This window comes from Aulonocara stuartgranti (assembly GCF_965226115.1).
Source record: "Aulonocara stuartgranti genome assembly, chromosome: 6".
Classification (NCBI taxonomy): Eukaryota; Metazoa; Chordata; class Actinopteri; order Cichliformes; family Cichlidae; genus Aulonocara; species Aulonocara stuartgranti.
In genome coordinates, this window is record NC_138944.1 from 7869221 (window position 1) to 7893310 (window position 24090).

The 24090-nt window shown below is 41.4% G+C and overlaps 1 protein-coding gene across 1 annotated transcript; it reads left to right on the plus strand.

Annotated features, from left to right (window-relative positions):
* Window positions 1-323: 323 nt before the first annotated feature.
* On the plus strand, window positions 324-2622 carry LOC309708792 (uncharacterized protein; the record flags this gene model as incomplete). Its single annotated transcript, XM_082537081.1, has 3 exons — window positions 324-1826; window positions 2277-2468; window positions 2584-2622. Exons 1-3 carry the CDS (start codon window positions 726-728, stop codon window positions 2620-2622), a joined length of 1332 nt encoding a protein of 443 aa, XP_082393207.1. The 5' UTR covers window positions 324-725.
* Window positions 2623-24090: the final 21468 nt, after the last annotated feature.

The window sequence follows — 24090 nt, forward strand, 5'->3', positions numbered from 1 at the left end:
AAAACCTGCTGAGAAAAGAATTAAAGAATTTAAATTAATTATAAAATCTTGCAATGATTTGTCTTTGAGAGAGGAGAAATAAATATCTTCTATTCACACTGTTTACTGAAGCATTAAGTCAAACAATAGCATATCTGTCATGGTCCTGGGTCATTTTGACCCAGTGTTCTTAGTTTTTCTGTAGTTTTGTATTTTGTTTCTTATGTCCATTGGATTGTTTGGTTTGGTATTTGGATTCCCTCTGTGTCCATGTTTTTATTGTGGTGTTTGCTCTGGTACCGTGTTCCCACCCTATGTGTTCTGTGTTCTCCTCATCCCTCGTATTCATCCTTCTTCTCTGCCTCTCTCTCTGCCTCTCTCTCTCCGTGCTCATCTCTGTGTACTGTGTTGTGTTTAAGGTCCACATCTTGGTGTCAGTATCGTCAGTTTCGTGTCCTCCCTGCTCGGCCATGAGTAATTGTCTTCAGCTGTGTTCCCCGTGTGTTCCCACTCCCCTCGTTACCTTCTGTGTATTTATGTCAGAGTGTCCCTTTGTTCTGTGTTGCGTCGTCCCTCTAGGTTGTGTGCATTTTCCGTGTCTTCCCAGCGCCTCAGCTTTTAGTTGCTCCCAGTATAGTTTTATATGACTTCTTATGTTCCTGTTAATAAAGACCGGCCTTTGAGTTCATCCCCGTGTGTCTAGAGCCGTGCATTTGGGTCCTCTCTTGCCTTCACACAGCCGCCGCATGACAGAACGACGCAACCACGAAATGGACCCAGCAGGCTCCGCCCGTGAGGGAGATATTCTCCGTGTACAGAGTCTGGTGCAACGAATAACCCACGCCTCGGACTCACGGACAATTTCCGTCGGACTTAACGCCATAAAGGCAATAATCGAGGGAAACCCTTTCCTTCAGCAGCTCACCTGCTATGAAGGCTTTATCGACGAATTGAGCCGAGCTAAGGAGGCATTACAAGCCCGTGAGCTGGCAGACAATGTCCGTTCCCGGGATTCCACGCCACAGCGACTGCAGACGGAGATCTCCGCCCATCAGCCGCCGCAGCAGCAGCAAACTAAGCTCGCCGCGACGGTACCGCAGCAGCAGATGGGGCTCTCGGTGTCGCAACAGCAGCTGCTAAAACGAGAGGGTTTTTTGGCGCCACTGCCGCAGAGCCCTTCTCCATCCCCTCTCAGCTCTGACCGTCGCTCTCCCGCTGCTCTCCTAGCAGCGATGTGGTCGGATGATGAAGAGGAGACCGTCACCCCCGCATCATCACCAGTTTTCCCCGTCACCTCCGTTCCCTCATTAAGGAGGAGACGCCGTCGCCGGTCCTCTCCTCAGTCGGATTCCGGGACTACTGGGCAGCCGGCTGGGGTGAGTGACAAAGACACTTTCTCTGTTCACTCTGAGGCTAGTTCTCACTACTCTGAATGCAGGAATGCAAACTCTGTGACTCTTGCCGTAGACGCTAAAGGCTCACGGTCTGTAAACGTTGAATCTGAACCCGAACTTCTTATGAACCATTGTACTGCCCGGAGGGTCAACTCAGAGACAGTTTCTCCTACGTTTGGACTCATATTCGAGAAAGATCATCCTTCGCTAGTGTTTCCTAGGTCTAAAAACTCGAAGTCAGCATTTCCTGAGTTAGAGACACCTGTCTCTGTGCCCTTTACCTGTGTGTCTGCTGAGGATGATTGTTTTGCAGTTAAGCTCACCCCTGGGGCTTTACTACCTGCCCCCTTAGATGGTAAAACAGTAAAATCCAAGACTGTAAATGTTCCTGTGATAGCTCGACCCCAGCTCGTTGCTTCTGAGCCATCACCCCCGGGGATTGTCCATTCTGACGTATGTACTGATTCAAATGTTCTTGAGTCAGGGGGCTCTACACCCACCACTGTTTACCCTAGGTTTACTGCTTCCGGCGATCCGGTGGTAAAAGACTTTGTTTCATCTGCCTCTCCGGTGCACAGACCTATGTTTACATCGGCTATTAACCCCTCCTCTGTCAGTATAAGTACGGTTAGCTTCGAAGAAAGAAGCTCTAAGACTGTTGGTGCATCAGCTGATCACATTTCTCTAGAGTCTGTACACACTGAAGGTGATGCATTAGTGCCTGTAAGCTACAGCTTTAGTACACTTAACGCTACGAAGTCAGAGCGCTGTTCCTCATCCGCTCACTCAGGGCAGGGAATCGATCTCTTGCAGACTGTTCTTTCTAGGCCCGCCTCCCAGGCCCCTTGTGTTCTAGGGATAACTGCGGCCCAGCACTCACCTGCACCTGTCTCAATTCCCCAGGTGAGGGGGGCTGGCGCCCAGCTGGTCCCTGTTCCGGTTTCCGGGTCAACTGAGGCTCTGCTGGTCCCTGCACCCGTATTGGCTCCTCGGGTGGGGACAGCAGCCGCCCAGTCCCTGCCGAAATCTGTGCCAACCGCTGAGGTGGGGCCCGCCAGGACCCAGCCAGTCTCTGCACCTGTACCTACTCCTCAGGTGGGAGCGACTGGTGTCCAGCAGGTGCCTGCACCTTTCAACTGCGTTGTAGGCCCAGGGGAACTGACACTGCCACCTGTCCTACATCCGCTCCCACACCCATCATTGCACTCAGCTGCACAGGATGCCCCTCAGTCAGTCATTCGACCCATAACCCTGCCATTAATACACTCTGTAGCTGAGCCGTTAGCCGCCCGACCCGCAGCCACTTCAGCCACTCCTCCACCCGTCACACCTCCACTACAACCATCACTGCAGTCTCTAGCGCAGTCTCCTGCAGCTCTGCTTTTCCCAGTGCAGTCTCCAGTGTCCCCAGTGCAGCCTCCTTTAGCACAGTCATCCACTCAATCACCAGCTCCACTTTCCCCTCAACTATCACTACCACCTCTAGCTCAGTCTCCTGTGCACTCACCTCTGGTTCATTCTCCTGTGAAGTCATCAACTCCACTGCCTACTCCACTCTCACCACCTCCGTTACAACAGACATCAGTTCAGTCCCCTGTGCCAGTGCAGACGCCCTCAGTTCAGTCTCCCGTGCAGTTATCTACTTCACCACCATCAGTAGCTCAGCTCCCACTCTCATCCGCATCTCCAGTAGCTCAGCTCGCACCTGAACCATTGGCCCAGTCCCCGATAGCAATACGGTCTTCTGTTCGGCTTAACATTCAGCCAGGGGTCCCAAACCTCTCTGGCTCTACATCAGCTCCTGCTGGAAGCTCGGATGAGCTCATCCAGGACTCCGCGGCTCCCACGCCGCCATCTACCTCGTCCGCTGGGGGTTCCAGTGAGCCCGGCCAGCACCTCCTCGTCTCCGCTGAAGGGTCCGAGGGGCCCGTTCAGCCTCCTGTCTCCGCTGGAGGGTCCGAGGGGCCCGTTCAGCCTCCTGTCTCCGCTGGAGGGTCCGAGGGGCCCGTTCAGCCACCTGTCTCCGCTGGAGGGCCCGAGGAGCCCGTTCAGCCACCTGTCTCCGCTGGAGGGCCCGAGGAGCCCGTTCAGCCACCTGTCTCCGCTGGAGGGTCCGAGGGGCCCGTTCAGCCACCTGTCTCCGCTGGAGGGCCCGAGGAGCCCGTTCAGCCACCTGTCTCCGCTGGAGGGCCCGAGGAGCCCGTTCAGCCTTCTGCCACGTCAGCTGGAGGGCCCGAGGAGCCCGTTCAGCCACCTGTCTCCGCTGGAGGGTCCGAGGGGCCCGTTCAGCCACCTGTCTCCGCTGGAGGGCCCGAGGAGCCCGTTCAGCCACCTGTCTCCGCTGGAGGGCCCGAGGAGCCCGTTCAGCCACCTGTCTCCGCTGGAGGGCCCGAGGAGCCCGTTCAGCCTTCTGCCACGTCAGCTGGAGGGCCCGAGGAGCCCGTTCAGCCTTCTGCCACGTCAGCTAGAGGGCCCGAGGAGCCTGTCCAGCCGCCACCTGCGACCGCCTCGTCAATGCCTGGTCCAGCTGCATCCGCCTGTGCTTCTGCTACGCCTGGTCCAGCTGCATCCGCCTGTGCTTCTGTTACGCCTGGGCCAGCCTCTGCTTGTGCTTCTGCTACGCCTGGGCCAGCCTCTGCCTGTGCTTCTGCTACGCCTGGGCCAGCCTCTGCCTGTGCTTCTGCTACGCCTGGTCCGATCTCAGCCTGTGCTTCTGCTACGCCTGGTCCGATCTCAGCCTCTGCAGCTCCGCCTGGTCCAGCCTCAGCCTCTGCAGCTCCGCCTGGTCCGGCCTCCGAGTCTTCGTCCTCGTCTGGTCCGGCCTCCGAGTCTTCGTCCTCGTCTGGTCCAGCCTCCAAGTCTTCGTCCTCGTCTGGTCCAGCCTCAGCCTGTGCTTCGCCTGGTCCAGCCCCCGCATCGCCACCGTCTGGTCCTGCCTCGTCTGGTCCTGCCTCGTCTGGTCCTGTGCCCACCAGGCCATGGCCAGCACGCCTGAGACTGGAGGGCCGCCGCTGCCTTCCGCGCGGTCGGCCCCCTGAACTGCTCCGTCGTCTCCTTCGCCGCCGCCGCTGCCTTCCGCGCGGTCGGCCCCCTGAACTGCTCCGTCGTCTCCTTCGCCGCCGCCGCTGCCTTCCGCGCGTCGGCCTCCTGAACTGCTCCGTTGTCTCCTTCGCCACCGCCGTTGCCTTGCGCACGGCCGGCCTCCTGAACTGTTTCCACGTCGCCGCCGTTGCCTTGCGCACGGCCGGCCTCCTGAACTGTTTCCGCATCGCCGCCGTTGCCTTCCGCATGGTCGGCCCCCTGAACTGGTTCCATGTCTCCGCCGTTGCCTTCCGCATGGTCGGCCCCCTGAACTTTCTTTGACCTTTGGTCTTGTGCTCCTGTGTTTTCTGTTGTTCGTTTTTGTTTTTTGTTCCGAGCCCTCCGTCCTAGGCCCCCGCCGCCCGCCCTGGGTCGTTTTCTGTTTGGGTTTTGTTTTCCTGTGTTTGGGCTGTCTGGAGCCAGCCCTTGAGGGGGGGGTACTGTCATAGTCCTGGGTCATTTTGACCCAGTGTTCTTAGTTTTTCTGTAGTTTTGTATTTTGTTTCTTATGTCCATTGGATTGTTTGGTTTGGTATTTGGATTCCCTCTGTGTCCATGTTTTTATTGTGGTGTTTGCTCTGGTACCGTGTTCCCACCCTATGTGTTCTGTGTTCTCCTCATCCCTCGTATTCATCCTTCTTCTCTGCCTCTCTCTCTGCCTCTCTCTCTCCGTGCTCATCTCTGTGTACTGTGTTGTGTTTAAGGTCCACATCTTGGTGTCAGTATCGTTAGTTTCGTGTCCTCCCTGCTCGGCCATGAGTAATTGTCTTCAGCTGTGTTCCCCGTGTGTTCCCACTCCCCTCGTTACCTTCTGTGTATTTATGTCAGAGTGTCCCTTTGTTCTGTGTTGCGTCGTCCCTCTAGGTTGTGTGCATTTTCCATGTCTTCCCAGCGCCTCAGCTTTTAGTTGCTCCCAGTATAGTTTTATATGACTTCTTATGTTCCTGTTAATAAAGACCGGCCTTTGAGTTCATCCCCGTGTGTCTAGAGCCGTGCATTTGGGTCCTCTCTTGCCTTCACACAGCCGCCGCATGACAATATCACTAATGAAGACATTAAACTTACTGGGTTAGAACAGAAACTCTGAAATTATATCCTTGGAGCATCTAAATATGAAATTATTATGTACCACAGTTAATGCATAAGAGGCATAATTTTACAGTAGCTGGTATGCAGAGACAGTAGCATACTTACATAGCAGTCACCTTATACATGTAAATATAAGTTGTTATAAAAATATAACCTATTATAATGAGTTTCACTCATAACAGACCGGACAAACATACAGAGGTTTACAGTAATAGCCAGTTAAATTCCTTTAGATGTATAGACAGTATAGACATTTTTTTTATTACAAAATAGCATTTATGACAAGTGCAGCTACTTTTTTATTGAAGTGGAAGTGTGCAGAATAATGCAAAGATGCATTTTGAAGAATTGGAAGAATTAGGTTTCTAAAAAATCTAATCAAATGTTTCAGACTCTCCAAAAGCACAATCAAGCACATGAAAGGTAAGGGGAAATGGGCACGAGATTTCCAGAGGTTAGAGAAAAAGTCTGAATACTTCTGGTAGGTTCAGTACCATTTAAAAAAAAAAGCTGTCATAAATATTATCTAAACTCAGCATCCAATTTCTGATGCAAAGTTATGATTATTTGCAAATCAGTATCTCTATTCTGTTTTCGACTTTCACAGCTCTCACAGAAATGTTTCTAACAGTAGGCAGCTGGTTTCCTGTGGAAAAACATCTCTAAAAGCCTATTGTATAATACAGTAGCTGCTCAGGATGGAAATAGCACATAGTGGCTATTGAGTGAGTATAATGTAGTTAGGCAGTAAAAGACACATACTTCTCTTTGGCGTTATTAGCGACAGATGTCAAAGAGAGTGCACATTGGACTTCTGTCATTAAATGAGTCTTTCTATAACTTCTAGGTGACGTTATCATAAACTGTTTCGTAACAAACAAGTAAACATGTCAGGGAACAAGCTTACATGCTTACGAAGCTTGTTAAATGAGGGAAGGCTATGATTATATCTAAAGAGTTGGTAAGCATCTTACATATTTTGCTGTCTCTGCTACACTCATCTGAGAACATTACAACAAAGTCAGAAGGTGTGTAGATTTCACTGTAGTATGACTTTATCAAACTAACACAAAGAAAGGAAAATGCAGACTGGAATGTGCTTCTGACTTGGTGAATCCAATAAATGGCAGTTCACTTTTATTCATTTATTTTTAGCCCTTTTGGATTATTTTCAATTTCATTAAATTTAACTTTATTTAAATTGTGCCAAACAACAACAGTAGCCTCAAGGTGCATTATATTGTAAGGTAAAGACTCTACAGTACTACAGAGAAAAACCCTGCAGTCAGATGACCCCATATGAGCAAGCTACAGTGGGAAGAAAAACACTCTATTAACATGAATCTTGCACCTCATTTTCTCACACATCTGGATTCCTATTAATTAATACTAATTAAATTCATACTCAAAGATACAGGTTTACATATAGCCTGTGGCAATTTGAATTTATTTTTTATACTGGGAACTAGTAATTGATATATTAAATTCTGAGTCTGTCTTATCAGTTATAGTATTCTAAAAAAAACAGAGGGAGGCTATCTGTGCAGACTCTCAGCATGATGCAATATACTGCCAAATTCTGTGGCGATTGCTGTGCTTCTTCAGAATTCAAATTGACACTATAAAGAAATAAGAGAAAAACTTTCTGTAAGTTTTCACTCAAAAAAAACAAAACGTTGGTGCCTTGTGAAGAATTACAACTAGGACTGTGCTGCAGCTGTGTCCCTCCCTGCACCATCTACCTCTCCCTGTCTTCTCAGCTCACGCTTCTCCATCTAACCTCCTGATCACTTCGTCTCCTCTCTGATCTGTCACACTTGTCTTTCTCTTGTCATCACTTTTTAATCTCAGCCTGGGTTCACCCACTCCTACTGCCTCTGTTTTGACCCCTGCACCTTTTCATTCTCTCCCTTTTCTTGCTTCTGTTTTTTTCACCGGGCACCGGTGAAAAAGTTTGTTTTTTTTAAATAAGAGAAACTTGGTAGCACCATAGGTGACACTAGTTACAAATTAATTACTGAATTTATTTCTGCATCCTCATCCTCTCTTTGTTTGATCTTCCAGTCATCCACAGACTGTCGATTCATCACCTGTTGTCAGATCAATAATGCATCTCAGCATGTCATTGTGCTGTGGTTTAAATTGATCTTGAGTATGTGAAACCACTTTGCATGCAGTTCTCAGCAGCAAATGTGATATTTTTCAAATCGCATCAAGATGGAATATTCAGATGAATCATTATGTTCTACATATTACTCCCATCGGGTAACAAAAATTACTAAATTTCAGATATGTTTCCAGGCAGAGGGCATACACAGGAACAAAGTCCAAGCTACATAATGAACCTGCTCATGTGTCTGCAGGGCGGGCTACATTTTATAAACTTTGGTTAAATTGCGAGTTTGTCTTATTTTGATTTCCCACCCAAGTCAAGCTGTGGTGGCTGTTCATCATTCAGAGTGAGTTTGGTTAAATCATTCGCAGTCTCCTCTTCTTCCTCCACACTGACCTCTGACCTGCTTAAAATGCACCATCTCCTCTGGGATTCAAAGACTGTTTCGTCATCCTGCTGTGAGTGTGTTTGTCAGAGAGGAGAAGACGGTGGTAATTTGTATCGGAGCAGCAAGGTGACCCCAGAATCTTCATCATTAAGAAAGGAATTTCATACTTTCTCTCCAAAAAAAAAGAGACTAATTCAAGCTTGAATTTGAGAAGTGTTAAAAAGGTCAAGAATAAATTGTGCCCCAGTGCTGTTTCAGCCTTACATGGTATTTTGTTTATTATCCTTTACTCATTCTCTATGTTGTATTTAGTGATATAAACATTGATCGCTCTGACATCCAGTTATAACAATATAACAAGAAGGTTTGTTTACTCATATAACAATATGAAAAGAAAATCGAATCAATCTCATAAATCTGGTTAAATTTAGGAGCGCCGTCTTCTCTAAATGACAACATTTGGTATTTAGTCATTATCTGGACTGCAAAAATGCGCCATCATTATCTGCTATTTTTTTCATAACATACCAATTTAACTAGGTCACTCTTATAAGTCAGCCTGTATTGATTGTTATTTTAAGATTATTGTTTTGAAAAATGTAGAAACTATGTTACTATTGACTAGATCAATGTTTAGTTTGAGGTTGGAAAGTTTACCAGAAAAATTTAAGTTGTGGATATTCTTTTTTTTCCCAGTAGTCTCCAAGTGAAGCTAGAAGAGTCGTTAGGAAAACAGATGGAGGAGAACTGGTTTTCATAACTGCAGCATGCCTAAGCTCGGTCAAGATGTGGTCTATCATAATTAACCCTGATAGGGTTTGATACTTTCCTTTCCACGAGTTGACAGAGAGATTTATACATATGGTCCAGACCAGAGATGGGCAGTAATGCGTTACTTATAACGCGTTACTGTAATCTGATTACTTTTTTCGAGTAACGAGTAAAGTAAGGGATTACTATTGCAAAAACGGTAATTAGATTACCGTTACTTTCCCATAGGAACGCTGCGTTACTGCGTTACTAAAACCGTGAACCTTGTCTCACGACAGTGACGTAAGAGAGTGCGCCGTTAGTGACAACAGCTGTGTGCAGATCAACAATGGATCACATATGGATTGTGGGAGAGAGTGTGAGCGTGCAGCGTGGAAGTACTGACCTTACTTTGAGTTCGATTCCGTAAAAAGTGACAAAAACATTAGCGTCCATCGTGCGTGGGAAGAAAACTTCTTTTTACAGCGAAAAAAACCCCTAAACTTCCAAGCAAGCACCGAGAGCGCAACGACGTAATGGGAAACTCACAGAGACACTGCCGTATCCTTCCACTGACCGCTGCACACCTGCACCAGGGTAAACCTCTGCCTACCGCAGTCCTGCTTTACAGGTGAAAATAGAGCAACAGGACCGCTGAGTCTTTGACTTTATTTATGTTCTGCTGTGTTTTACTTGCATCTATTTGAAAGAGTGAGTGTAAACACAAAAAATATTTTATTTTATGTGCTGGAATGTGTAGAAAATAGGTTTAAATGTTAAACTAATTTATTCAACTCAGAGAATGTTGCATATAATTAAATTTTTGCTTGATGCATAGAGTTAAAAGATTAAAACTGATAAAACAAATTTAAAAAAGAGACTTTTCCATTTGATTACATTTTGTATGATGGATTATGCAGAAAAAGTAGAATTGGGCTGAAAGATATATCGCTTTATCACCTCTTCAGGTTGTAAATCGTGTTTTTAAAAAGTAACTAAGTAACTAAGTAATTAATTACTTTTGAAAATAAGTAATCAGTAAAGTAACGGGATTACTTTTTTGGGGAAGTAATCAGTAATTAGTTACTGATTACTTTTTTCAAGTAACTTGACCAACACTGGTCCAGACAAGCGTGCAGTTGTTCATTACTTTTATTTCCCATATATAAGTTACAACAGAACTGAAACTGAATGCTCAAAATAAACAGCAGCTTGAGGAGTTTTCAACCAGTTTTCTCTGAATATCAGCTGCTTTTCACTCATTTTCAGTGCAGTTCTTATACCTGACAGTTTCAAAAGAAATATTTTCTTTGTTTAGCTACTTAACACTAACCTATAAGTCATTCAGGCATTAAAAAAGGAATGAATCAGCATCGTGTCTACACATAATAGACAACTTAGAAAAGAACTAATTTCAAATTGTATCCTAAGGCACTTTGTTACTAGCAGAAGACTTGGCATATGTTGGCTTAGTATGTCTAGACAAGTGAACAACAAAGTTGAAACATACAAAACTATCTGTAGCAGATGAACAGTGTCTAAAAGTCATGACGTTAAGAATCGGAAAAAGTCCAGCAGCTGAACTTTTAGGAGCTGACAAAGAGTTGATTCATCCGTTCACTGAAGTCTCCTCAAAAATTGTCTCATTTGAAGGACGACTGTCAAGAAGCCATTCATAAGATAGGAAACAGGGAGAAATAGTTGAGGTATGTCAAATTGCAACTGAAATCAGGGGCAATTTGAATTTTCTCCAAGCTGTACTTGAGTCACTTTCATCGTGATGCGTTTTCTCTTTGTTTTAACACTGACTGAAGGGATTTTTAGACAAGAGGCATGTTTACCACTGTGTAGCCTCGCCTATTCTTCAACCACTATTTCTAATAATTCATTTTTATATTTTAAATAAATAAATATATTAAATAAATATTCTATATTTATAAACTGGCAATATTCCATAATCATATATAGCCCAGTGAAAAGCAGGAGCTGTGGATTTGATTCACTACTCCACCAACAATCAGAAGTAACTAAGCACCAGTCTTTACACAATTTAAAACACACAGACACAATCCCACACTGAAACTAATGAAACTATTAATTACTATCCATTTCACACTGGAGAGGCAAGATGCTAAACTGACATGCATGTCTATTTTACGCCATGCCGTAATATCAGGTTGAAATGTGTATAGCTGCAGCAGTCTGCAATCTGTAGTAAGGTATATTCCAGTTTAACATTTAGTATGACAATGATAGAGAAGAATACTGACTTAAAATCCATTTGGCTACAGTGTGTTTGCAACCTGGAACCTTTTAGCCTAATCCCTTCCCCATGCCTCTCATTTCTTGCTATCTTGTGATGCATTGTCCTCCAACCATGAACAGCAGGTTATGCCGAGGACTGGAAGTCTGATGCCTGTAAATAGTAAGTTTACATAGCTTCTCCAGCAGATCATCTTGCAAGTTGGTTGCTGACGATTCCTACGATTGCTATCAGACAATGGTTGATGCAACACCAATTACTCTGATGCCCGTTAAATGTCAAGTAGAATATGAATTATACCTGGAGAGCACTACGTCTTACTCTAAAGATGAAATGAGGGCACACTACCCACCACACTGACCCACTATCACCTCTTCAGGTTTTAAAGAGAGGAGGTTAGCTTTATCTGGTTAGCTTGCTAACAGATAGCTGCTGTTTCTGTTGGTAATTGTAATAATTTTTTTAAAATAGTTTCAGCTCACAGTCATTCATAGTAGCTTCCCAAGTCCAACATGGCTGACTAATCATAAATATTTGATTCTGAACATCTGTTATGGAATATTACAGGCAGTTAAACGCAAAACTTTAAGCTTCTATTTCTTAAGGTAAAGAAATATCAAAATCCTTCTAAAAATTGCAATAGTACAAATTCCACAACCTAACTGTGTGCCATTGACCCAGATTGTCTACATAAATGATATTTTGTTTAAAAGAAAGGAAGAACAGCAACATAGGGCAGAGATGACCAAATGGCTCAGACATTTGACAGTATGGGTGAAGTTATGTGTAAGATTTTGAGAACATAATCTTATGTAGTGTGTCAGAAAATAAAAAATAAAACAAAAATCATAAAATTAAATAAAGATTATTCATTGCGTTAGTGAACCTTTAGTGTATTACAGCTTTTAAATTGATATACAAGCCAGAGGTGGTAGGTAGACAATAAAAACTCACATCTGGCCAAATAAGCAACAAACCTGGCTTCATACTGAGTGCTGTTGGAGTTAAGCACATCTTAGAATTCCTGCAAGAATTTTACACTGTGATACAGACTGACAACATGACTGCAAGAACAGAGTGGGTTTCTATATTTGGATTTAGGAAGAGGAAAAACATGGCTACAGTGGCTATGGTTGGCTGGAAGAGTAATCTGTTGCTCTTGTAATCACACCTCTAATTACACTTAACATCTCTGACAACAGACCACAGCAGGAAAAACCCAGCTATAGAATAATAGTTCATTTCCTGTGTATCAGACTCTTCAAATGTCGACAGGAAAGATTAGTTTTGTTCCCACCTACAGTATAAAATCTGTTCAAGCGCTTTGAAAAAGAAACAATAGAGGTCAGTAGATTAAGTTCATCACTTTGGCGCCATTTTAACAGGACAGACTGTGGTGGGGAGTCGTTTTATGATTTAATTGCACTTGCATCACAAATTAATGACTGTACTGTGTGTGTGTGTGTGTGTGTGTGTGTGTGTGTGTGTGTGTGTGTGTGTGTGTGTGTGTGTGTGTGTGTGTGTGTTTGCGCGTGCAACAACTAGGCTTCAATTTAGCTCTGTGTTTGACTCAGAATAACACCACTAAGCTGTGAAGAACATTGATTATATTTGTCGTTTGACTTGGAGTAACAGTGATGCTGTCAGTGAGCACTTTCACAAGTGTATCCCATATGGAAAAGATATATATAAATCTTATAAAGTTTGTATCTGTCTTGTGTGAAACTTGTATGAAAAGCATATAAGAGTGAAAACAGATATAAGATCCCTTGAAAAATTATATAATGAAACTTGTATGTTTTGGATACTTACTAAAACAATATATGAAAGTAATGAGGAAGTGGCCACTTTCATGAGTAATCACATATAAGTTTTTACTATTTCTTTTCCATATGGGTAGTCAGACTATTCAACAGCTGCACAATGTACTCATATTCAGGTCATGCATTTAATAATCATGAAGCATGGGTTCGAATTGAGACCCTGCTTTTTATATCACCCATTGTGCTCAAATGAGCAGTAGTTTATACTGCAGGTTTTATCTGTGTGTAACTGGAATGTCCCCACTTATCAGCTTTCCTTGACAGGATTCATAGAGAGATGCTTTCCACCTTTTGTACTGTGCAATGTACAGAATCCATCCATCTAAATTTCTAAAACTATTATTTGGAAAAGAGAAGAAAGAAGGTGAATCCATGAGGGCAGAAGCAATTTGTCATGACTAGGGATGGGTACTAATTTGAGGTTCTGAACTCTAACAACCTCACAACCCTACCTAAGCTTTCCTGATTACTTCTACGCCAACCTGCCAAACATGCATCTTTTTTCAACCCTCCTTCTTTTTGACATCTCTTTCACTTTTCGGTCTGTGATGGATTTGCCCATTCAGCAAACAACACCTTCTCCTGCACTGAGGGATCACCTGTCATCGGGGTTTCTCACTGAGTGTTTGTTTGGGTGTGCTTATACTGCCAGCATACTCAGCGTAAATAAGCTTGGAGGGGATTCAGAAGAAGTATTTTGTCGAACCCCCTGTGCTTGTGCTAACACAGCAGAATTATACCTTGGTAAGCACAGTTCAAAGAGCTCAGGTTGTTCACAGAGGGCAAATGAAGGCAGGCTCTTGTTGAGAAACAGCAATCACAGAGACTAAATCAAAAACAGTGATCAACATATGTGAGCAGAAGCATTTCAGTAACTGCCGAATCCGTTAATTAGTTATTTGAAAGATGCACGTATGAAAATATATTAGCAAAAGTAATTATAACTGATAATGTTTAATTTATTAAGCATAAATGCTTACATATCCTCCTCAAATATTAATATTTGTGTCTTTTCTGCAGCAATTGCAAAACAGAATGAATAAAAAGTAATAAAGTATTAAAAGAAAATGTGGAGCTGAATATCATCTGCGGTTAGCGGATTATTGATGGAAAGTATGATTTCCTTTACGTCTTCTACAACAGCAAACACGACTTTACTCTGCTGAGTGCACTGGCCTTTGAAATGAAGTTTTCTTCCTGTTTTGCTGTTGGTGCAGTAGTTTACGGCATCATCATGACTTTTCTGCCTTTCAAACTTTTCTGCCTTCCCCTCTGCTTAATCTGTCCTCAGCAGGTGAATCTTGAAAAGCTTAAATGCAATTTTTTTGAAAACTAATCTGTATTTCACCAATTGACCAAAAGGGAAATGTGACCCTGGCTTCTTAGAAAACACTATACAAATGTAATATAATTTTCTCTCCGTTGTTTTGTTTTGTTTTTTAATTTAAATAAACAATATACCTGGGGGTCAACCATCCAAAGCAATGGACAATGCAGAATAGCAGTTAGGAAGAGAGTGTAGGGAGGGTGGAGTGGGTGGATTCAAGTGTCAGGGATGATTTGTGACAGAAGATGGCAACAAAAGTGAAAGTTTACAAGACATTATGCCATGATGTATGTTTGGAGACAATGGCACTGGCAAAAAGAGAAAAGGTGGGGCTAGAAGTGTCAGAGTTGAAGATGCTAAGAGTTCTGCTGGGAGTGACCTGGGTGAACAGGATTAGGAATGATTACATCAGCTCAGGTTGAACAGTGTGGAGCCAAAGAGAGACAAGGCTGAGGACATGTGCATGTAGTGGACATACTAAGTAAAGGATGCTAAGATGAAGCTGCCAATAAGGAGGAAAAGAGGAGTGAGAGAAGATTCATGGAGTGAATGAATGGATAGTGTTGGTGTAACAAAAAAGGATGCAAGGGGTAGGATGAAATGGAGACAGAGGATCAAATATGGTAACCCCTAGAGTGAGCAGCCAAAAGAAGAAAAAGAAGAGGGATATAAAAAATGACAGCTGGAACCAATGTACAGCACTGTGATACAAATGCTGAGTGGATTACAGTGAATTGCTGGAGGGATTGGTGAGCACTAACCTTATGCTCCAGATAATTTACCACACTAAACCATCTGGGAAGTCATTCTCTGAAACTGAGAAAAAACAACATGTGCAATTTCAAAATAAGTACTACAAACAATACTTGGCAGGTGATTGGATGAGCCATCTGTCTACCACAGTTCTCCTTCATCCAGACAGTCTAGGCTCATGGGACAGAACAATCAGAAAAACAAAAGTAAAGTGCAGCCTGCATTTTGATGTGCAGAGTGAGGAGTCAGTTGCTTTTTAGTTTGCATGTTCCTAAATCGGGGGTGTCAGACACTAGATTGAGTTTTTTGTTAGTTCATTATTCCTTTGGGCTTTTGTTAAGTGATTTGTGTTCAAGTTCTGTTGTTGGTTTTATATCTCTTGTAATTTAATATTATTATATTTTTTATTGGTGTCATTTATTACACTCTTCCAGCGGTCTCTGTTTGTATTTTGCTTATTGCTAGAAGTCATTCATTTGAAGTTATCCTTGGATTGCGGTTCTGTGTATCTAGGTTGGTCACTATTTATTTTTCTGTTTATTGAGTTGTTGTTATTCCCTCACATTTACAAGTCTTATCCTGTATTTTGTACAGGTTCTTTATGGCTTATTTTCTTGTCTTGTTATATGAGTCGTGGAATAACCTAAAAAAAACCTGAATAATCACTCAGAGAACCCACACGCTTAACTTAAAAGCTTGTAAACAATGCAAACTATATAAACAGGGGTTGTATTAAGTCACTTTAAACAGGTTTATCAGCACTGACTCTCTAATCTGCGTTAATTTGATCCAGTATTCAATGTTGAGGAACTTTGGGCACTTTGATGATGGGTTGCTGGATCATCACACTTTGGCTCTACACTGCTGCTAACACATTCTGAATACATCTCACCACAGACTCTGCAAACTTCATGGAACTACACACAACTGGATGTCAGACTCACCAATCACAGACTGTCCAGAAAGAGGAGCTCACTTCCAAAGTCATGCTCACCCAGACTGAAGCCTCCCCATTACAAAAGTAAGACCTGAATCTGTCAAGATGAGCTATGCTACAGGGAGAAAGTACAGCAGAAAAGGCTGTAACAAGCTGTTAAAGACAACAATCTGATCTTAAATGTCAATTAAACAAAGGAAGTTATTTTTGATTTCCAGAGAGAGAAAGAACGCAGCAGCAGAGCTGCTGAAAGATGTGTAGTTCCTAAGCACAGTGATCACTGAAAACATTGACGAGGCTACATTGCAATCTATGTTTGCTAATAAGGCAGAGGAGCACAGTAAGATGTAACAAGATTCTCAGGAACATACATGTGCATGCCAACTACAGCCTTCTGCTTCGATCACTCATCAGCTCTGCTGGAGATTATTTGTTTTGTGTTTAGTAAAGGAACTAAACCAACAATTAATCACCACATGAATTTTATTTAGATCAGTGATTTCCAACTGAGCACACCCCATGGGACTGCAGTTGCCAATGGGGTAGACAGAAAATAGCTGACTTATTTTGAATGAACAAAGATTGCAGCCTACTTTTTCTTTATGCCCAATTTCAGATATGCCTCCCACATATTTATGTTTAAAATAAAAATAAGGGAACGGTGGGGTTACTCCAGTTCAGTTACAACTTAGTTTACTTATTTCACTGTACCTTAGTCAAGGGAAATAATTGTCACTACACTAATGCCAAGTATCTGCGAATTTAGACACTACCGTATTTTCCGCACTATAAGGCACACTTAAAATCCTTTAATTTTCTCAAAAATCAACAGTGCGCCTTATAATCCAACATATGAATTCTGGTTGTGTTTACTGACCTTGAACCAATTTTATGTGGTACACAGCGCGCAGAAATCTGTCAAAAAAATGTTTTAGCACAACTTTGGTAAGCTATGAAGCCGCACTGCTTGATGGATTGTCAGAGCATTACAGCTACCGTAGTCAGGAGAATCGCAGAGTAATCTGGGTCCAAAACTCCGCTTCAGGGCCCAAAGTCAAACGAACACTGCGACATCACTGAGAGTTTAAAGCTGTCTTTCATATTTAATAATAATTGATCAGTGTTGCTGCTTTACCAGCTGTAACAATTAAGTTTAACATCCTTGCATCCATGAAAACAGAATTTATTAAATTTAACGGAGTTTGAAGTTAGCAGGAAGTTAGCTTGCTAGTTTCCACCTAAACATGATATAGCATGTTCTGACTGAGAAATTTCTAAAAATATTAAAATGTACAGCTCTGCTATCACTTCTGACATAAATGAAGACAGAAAACTAAATGGCAGTGAAATTTGTAGGGTTACTGAAGTTGGACTAGCTGGTATATAATGATGTGCTACGTGATTGCTAGCAACACAACTATGTTAGCATAACACTTGATAAAAGGTAGCGTGGGGGTTCCCAATGGTTAGGGACAAATGCAATCGCATGACAGGATGCTGTAAATGGACCAAACTTTAGTCAGGAGAACAACTGAGATAATCCATCCACAATACAAGGTTAGTCATTAATATACTGCAACAACATAGGAATAGAGCAGCTGCGAGAGAATTCAACATTAATGAATTAATGGTATGGAAGTGGAGGAAGCAAGAAGAATGAGTTGAGTTTGACTTATCTGACTGTTTTGTTCCGCTTAATACGCCTTATGTATGAAAACAGACCTGTTCATTGACAATGCACCTTATAATCCGGTGCGCCTTATCGTCTGAAAAATACAGTATTCAAAAACAAGGAGAAAAGTAGAAAAGTATAGTAGAATGTCTGAGGGCAGACTTTCTGCCATCAAACATTTGATGGATAAGGTGGGTCAGAATCATGGGATGTCAAAAAGCTAGCTGATGGGGCTTGATGGTTATTGATGTTATGGGGAAGAAATATTCAGATAAAGATTTGAAAAATGTAACATCACAGCGCCTTCCAGTGTAGCTTCTGTAATTGAAGTGTATTCACAGTGGAAAGGTGGTAAAAGTCTGAAATTGTGTTTGGCTGATAGAATAGCTCCACCTGTCAATGATGCAAGAGCCCTTTGACCCAGCTTTTAACCCATGACCTCTCTTAGATGTGTAGTAATTAGTTTTCATGATCACCTTGGGCTGCTTTAGCCTAACTGGTTCTGTGCAAGATGCCTCTCGAGTTCAGGGGGTCAGCAGTAATAAATGACAGATTTTATCTGAATTAAACTGCAGTGCTTATGTCGTCAAAGGCTGACCCATGCTAAATTTATACTTCTGCAGTTTCAAAGTGTCTTTGTGTATTAGTGTTGCTGTCATCATAAAGGTATTTTTAGTATTATGTGTTTCTTTCTTCCCGATTTGGAAATGTGTGAGCAAATCAGAACCAATAATAGAGCTGTTTGAAGAAGTATTAAAAGAGGAGTTTTGCCATTGTCAATATTAGCTTGTTTTGTATAATGTTACAAAAATGGCAAAATGACTTTGGGGATTCAGTGAAACACCGTGAGTGCATCCTAATGATTATATTCAAGAGTCTAAAGTGCAGCTGTAAATGTCAACAAAGCATACTGCCTGTAGTGTTATTGTGCATTATTGTCCCCTGTGCACGGCTTTCATAACAGTGGAAAAGCATAAAAATTGTTTCCTTTTTATGCAGAGCTCACTTCAGAGGAGCTTGTGTTGAGTCTACAAAACCACCAAGTTAACTTTATCAAAGTTGTATCCCATTTAATGAAGCTAAATATGAAGCTGCTAATTATGAGATATTAGGTGTTTACAAAGAAGGTGGCAGTGTTGCCTCTTCACGCTTTTATGACCGCTACGCCTTACTATTATAGCAATCACCCACACTTATATAAGCACCAGGAACCTAATGATGCTGTACACACAACTCTAAGTCCACTAGCAACAAGCATGCTCGCTGCTTTGTTCTGAAATGACGCATTTCAGCGGTTTATTGTGGATCCAAATACCTCGTCTGTTGTATTTGAGAGGTTCTTTACAGCCATTTGCAGCCATCAGAGATTTGTATAATAGCTGAATTTAGCAGATGGATTTTACATATCAACCATAATTCTCCAAATACAACAGCACAGATCAGCCAGGTGGTTTTAATATGAAATTACACTTAAGGTCATAATTTCTTACCCATGTGGCATTAAATATATTTTTCTATATTTACTTTATTAAGTTTTTAGAATGCTGACAATTTTTCTCGAAATATTCATGGACATTTTCACTGCATGTATATTGCATCTGCTTTTGTTACGGCTCTTAAAACACTTTCAGTGCATTCTACTACACACAGCTACCATTTTGCTTTATTGTTGTTTATTGTATACATACATATCTTCCCTGAATCCTCCCTTCCTTACATTGCAATAGGCCTAGACTGCTGAGGGCTTTCGATGATGCATTTCTTCACTCACTATGCATTTATAATTAATATATGTTTTCTTTGTATTAAGAGGCAACCACTGTTGTCATTTGATATGTATATACACTGAATTAAAAATTGTACGCCACTCGGCGGTTGTTATTAATCTGTGACTTTCTTCCACAGTGCATCTTTTCTTTAATCCCATCATCCTCCCCTGACCACCAGCCGGTCACAGCAGATCGCTGTCCCTCCCTGATCCTGGTTCTGCCAGAGGTTTCTTCCTGTTAAAATGAAGTTTTTCCTTCCCATTACTGCCAAATATTTTGAGGGGACGATTGATGTAATTTGCCACTATATAACTAAAAATAAATTGACTTATGTTGCCTATAAATTATCTATATGCCATGTTCCATAGATTTTAAACTAGATGTCTTAAGCACATTTTGTATGAGTTCGCTGAGAAGCAGGCAGACATCACAAGTCATTGGCAACTAGTGGTTATTAGCTAATTCACTACTTTTACATTTAAAAGTAGTTTTTTTTTTTTTTAAATTGAAGGATTTGCATCATACAGGGTTAAGGTTCATATTTTTCCTCTGAGTCAATTTTGTTCATTGAAATCTTGTTTATTTTAATGTCATGTTGGGAGAACCAGCATACATAATTCAATGAAATCTATTGGCTGAGTTCTTAAAACTGATGCATTGATCTAAATAATTCCTGTGTATTGCTTAGTGATCATTGTTTCAAGATGCAGTGGTGAATGTAATGGTCCACACTGGATTTCTCTGTGGAACCAATGTTTGTAAAGCTGGGAGGGAAATCCCCCCATCCACTTTATACAGTAGACTACATTACACCTCTGGTTTAATGTCCTTGTTCTCAGAAGCTCTCCATACAGATCAACAGAAAGAGAAAAGAATGCAGGAAAAACAAGTCGACAAGACAGGGGCAGATGTTCCAGTGCAACACTTCTATTTGACAAAAACAGCAATAATGAGCATCAGTGTAAACAACAGGAGAGATAGCGATAGAGGCGAGTGAAAGTTGCTCACAAGGGAAACTCAATGACTGAATAAACAGGAGGTATGGCAAGAGATGAGATAACAGCTGGGCGATGATGTGGATGGGTGTGTGCATATGTACTTACGCATCAGATCATATGTCTAGTTCACTTTTGGTTTAACTATCCATTGCTAGATGCCTATAGTTTTCATTTTACATATTTGAGTCTTACTTAATATTACTGTATACAAAACTGGTTTATTATACAAATCTAATTTTAAAAAATAAAGGTAAAATCTTAAAGAACCATATTTTGGGTAGTTTATAATTCTCTCTTTTTTATATAAATGCAAGCCTTTAACTCTCAATGGTAGGTGGTGATGTGTGGGCATTGCGGAATATTTTTCATACTTTGCAGGAGCAAAGATCGTTATCTTTCATCTGATGCGAATAGAGCAGCAATCTTTGCATTAATTTGTATAAAATTGTTTTTCTGTTTGTCTTATCACTCATTCACCCAGAGGTCATTGCAAGTATTTTTAGGAGTTGGCGTCATAATTACTGCCTGACAATGAAAGACTGTTGTGCAGATCATAAACGGCCTTGGAGCCCAGCTCATTCAGTTTTGCAAACTTATTGTGCTGCTCACCTGCTCAAGTTTTAATACTTATTTTCTGACTCTCCTGTATTGAATCGTGACTTCTTTTCCCTTCGGGATGTTAGAGGTAAGCTTACTGAAGTTAAGTTAAAGCAAAAGCTAGTACAGGCAGGGGATAAATTGCATTTGGCAGGTGAGAGAACCCTAAGACCCTAAGGTGTAGCATTGCAGTCTAAGGGGGGAAACACTAAATAAGTCACATAACAATTTGTATTAGATTTTAATTTTTCTACATGTTGTGATCAGCTGACTTTTGCTGCTGGTGTTCATTGCGCTTTGCAGATTTATTCAATTTAATTCAATACGATATAAGCAGATATTTTAGGTACTATCATGGCTGACTTCCAACCCATAGATACTAAAACCTTTTGATGAGTAAATCTAAGCAGCATTATCATGTTAAATACATAGATTACATTAAAGAGACATTAATGTAACACTGCTCGTGTATTTCACAACCTGCTCTGCACTAGTTCCACATACTGTAAACTTCACCACAATGCTAAAAACTAACCACTACACAGGACTAACATCACTGTGGCTGACAGAGTTGGACCTAAATGCAAGACTCACAAGAAACATGAGGGATAAACTAAATTAAGCACAAAATTATGTGAATCCAAAAAAAACAAGTACACACAAACCTAGAAATCAACAGGAAAAACATACTGCAAGGGAGAACGTGACAACGACTCAGGTAATATATACAAACATGGGATAATGAGAGGATAGGAAACAGGTGGGAACACAGCTGTAGCTAAAATAATGACTAGTGAGGAAGTAAAATTAGACTAAGATTAAAGGGAAGAACAGACACCAAAATAAAACAGGAAATGATGGACACTGAGACCCGGACTAAGAAACACAAGCTTGTTGGAGACAGAACCCTAGGCATGGAGACCAGAGAGAAGGAACATAGTAGAAATACACGAGGGGGTTAACAGTCTCTCATAAATAATACACAAATAATTGTACCGTAAACAGAAAAACCCAACATCAGCGAACAGAAAGCGAGTAGAAAACCATGAAACCAGAACTAGAGAATACATTTTTGGTGTATTTTAACAGATAGCTACTGTAGTGCAATTATAAGACACACACACTGTGTGACTGATATATAACGTCTTTTGCCTCATGTGTTGATGTCCCACTTCCACATGATCCTACTGTTATCACTCGCTCTGCATGCCAAACAAACTGCAATGGAGTGAACACAGAGAAACTTGGCTTTATCACATGCATTGTATACAGTATCTTATATTAAACATGGTACAGGCAGGTATAAAGACAACATATTGCTTTTACTTTAAACTTTCAGTACCAGAATTTCATCAGCCATTTTCACAATGTGTCATTAGCCCCTTTCAAACATGGACTCCTTGTCCTTAATCCAATAGCATCTAAACGTGCTGGTTTATTTTATGAAAGTGCCCCCTGGTCACTTTTACAAATAGCCCACGGTGCAAAATGACAAAATCTTCCTGACAGTTACGTTTATATATTGGTTTCAATGCTTTCTTACATTTTAAGTTTTTCCGCTCACAAAGAAATATAAGATTGCTTTGGACAATTCCCAAAGTATTATCATGAGGACAAAAAAGAAACATTTGTGACGCCGTCTTTTTCAGTCTTTACTTACACACAACATTGTCATGCAGGTATTTATGTACCAGGCAAACATCAGTTACTTTATTCATTATTCAAAATATATTATCCCTGACAGAGACTGGATCGATCAGGATCTGCCAGCAAATGCACTGCACTTCAGACGTGAGCTTTTAAACTGCCTTTTAATAACTGCCTAACAGGTTATCTTTTTTTAAAAAAGGCTGATTTGTGTATTTCTTCCTATTACTGCATAAAATTTAGTAAGTGACTTTGCTCTGTGTAAATACAGCTGCAAACTGCTGTGGGACTGAAAGGAAGAAGCAATGAGAGAGATTGACTTTTAAGTGACCTTTAAGTGACCTAATGACAGAATAGCATCACTTTAACAAAGCCCTTGTCATGTAATAGCAAGCAAAAAGATTGCTAATGGCTCTGATCCATTTAGGTGTCCCAAGTAATCCATATCAGCCGGTTGGTGCAATACCAAAGTCCCAGAGTCCACTATAACACTGAAATTAATTACAGCCTTGCAGCCATCATTAACATTATTAATTACACCTGTGCTTCTCTCACTGCCACACTTAAAATGGAAAAAGAGTCTTGCCAAATTACAGCAATCTATTTGCTTTTTTTATGCTTGAGAATTAACAGAAAATAAAAACTTGTACCTGAAAGTGTTCTGTACAACATTTCTTTATTGTCTTTTTCTGGGGGTTTTTATAGTTTATTTGATTTTCATCTGAATTTCGAAGAATCCACCAGACGCAAAACAATTTCCGTTAAACTACACAGAACTGCATCTTTGTGTTCTGTTTAGACATTTTGTTTACATCCACCAATCTGAAAATTTAATTAAGACATATTCTATCAATGTTTACTGCAGCTCAGGTATTTAACAGATGGCACAGTTCTTCAGATTTTTTTTTGAATCAGTGTAAATAGAAAAAATGTCAAGGCAGAGACTGCATTTTCACTTAAATATACAGCGCAGCTGCTATGTCACTCTTAGCTGGCCTCTAGTGATTATTAATAAGGTATTAAGCTTTAATTCCTTTAGGGAAAGGGACCTGTGGCCTTGCAGTTATAGTTGATGTGCCCACATTCCAACCTACTGTACAGTTACTCAAACCTCCCGGGATAAAAGGTAAAGTTCCCTTTAAGGGCAGGGACCTCCAGCTCTTCTTTGTCTTATAAAGCTGTCATGGCTCATTCTCTCTGTGTGAGCTTCTTTCTTTTAATCTTCTCCTTCAATGTTCATCAACTATCTTCTTTCCTTTGATTGGGTGTCTTAACTTTCACTCTTTTTCCCAATTCTTTTGCACGCTTCTATCTCATATATGATATATATGGTCTAAAAGTGTTTGAATTATTTGTTTTCTATAATTAACCTGCAACAATCTTGAGAGATTAGACTGCCTGTGGTTCCTAAAGCCATTCTGATTTTCAGTGCGTGATAAAGTGAACTCAGATTAAAACAGCCTGATTTTGACATCAGACAACAGAAAGCCTTATTAACGTCATACCAAGG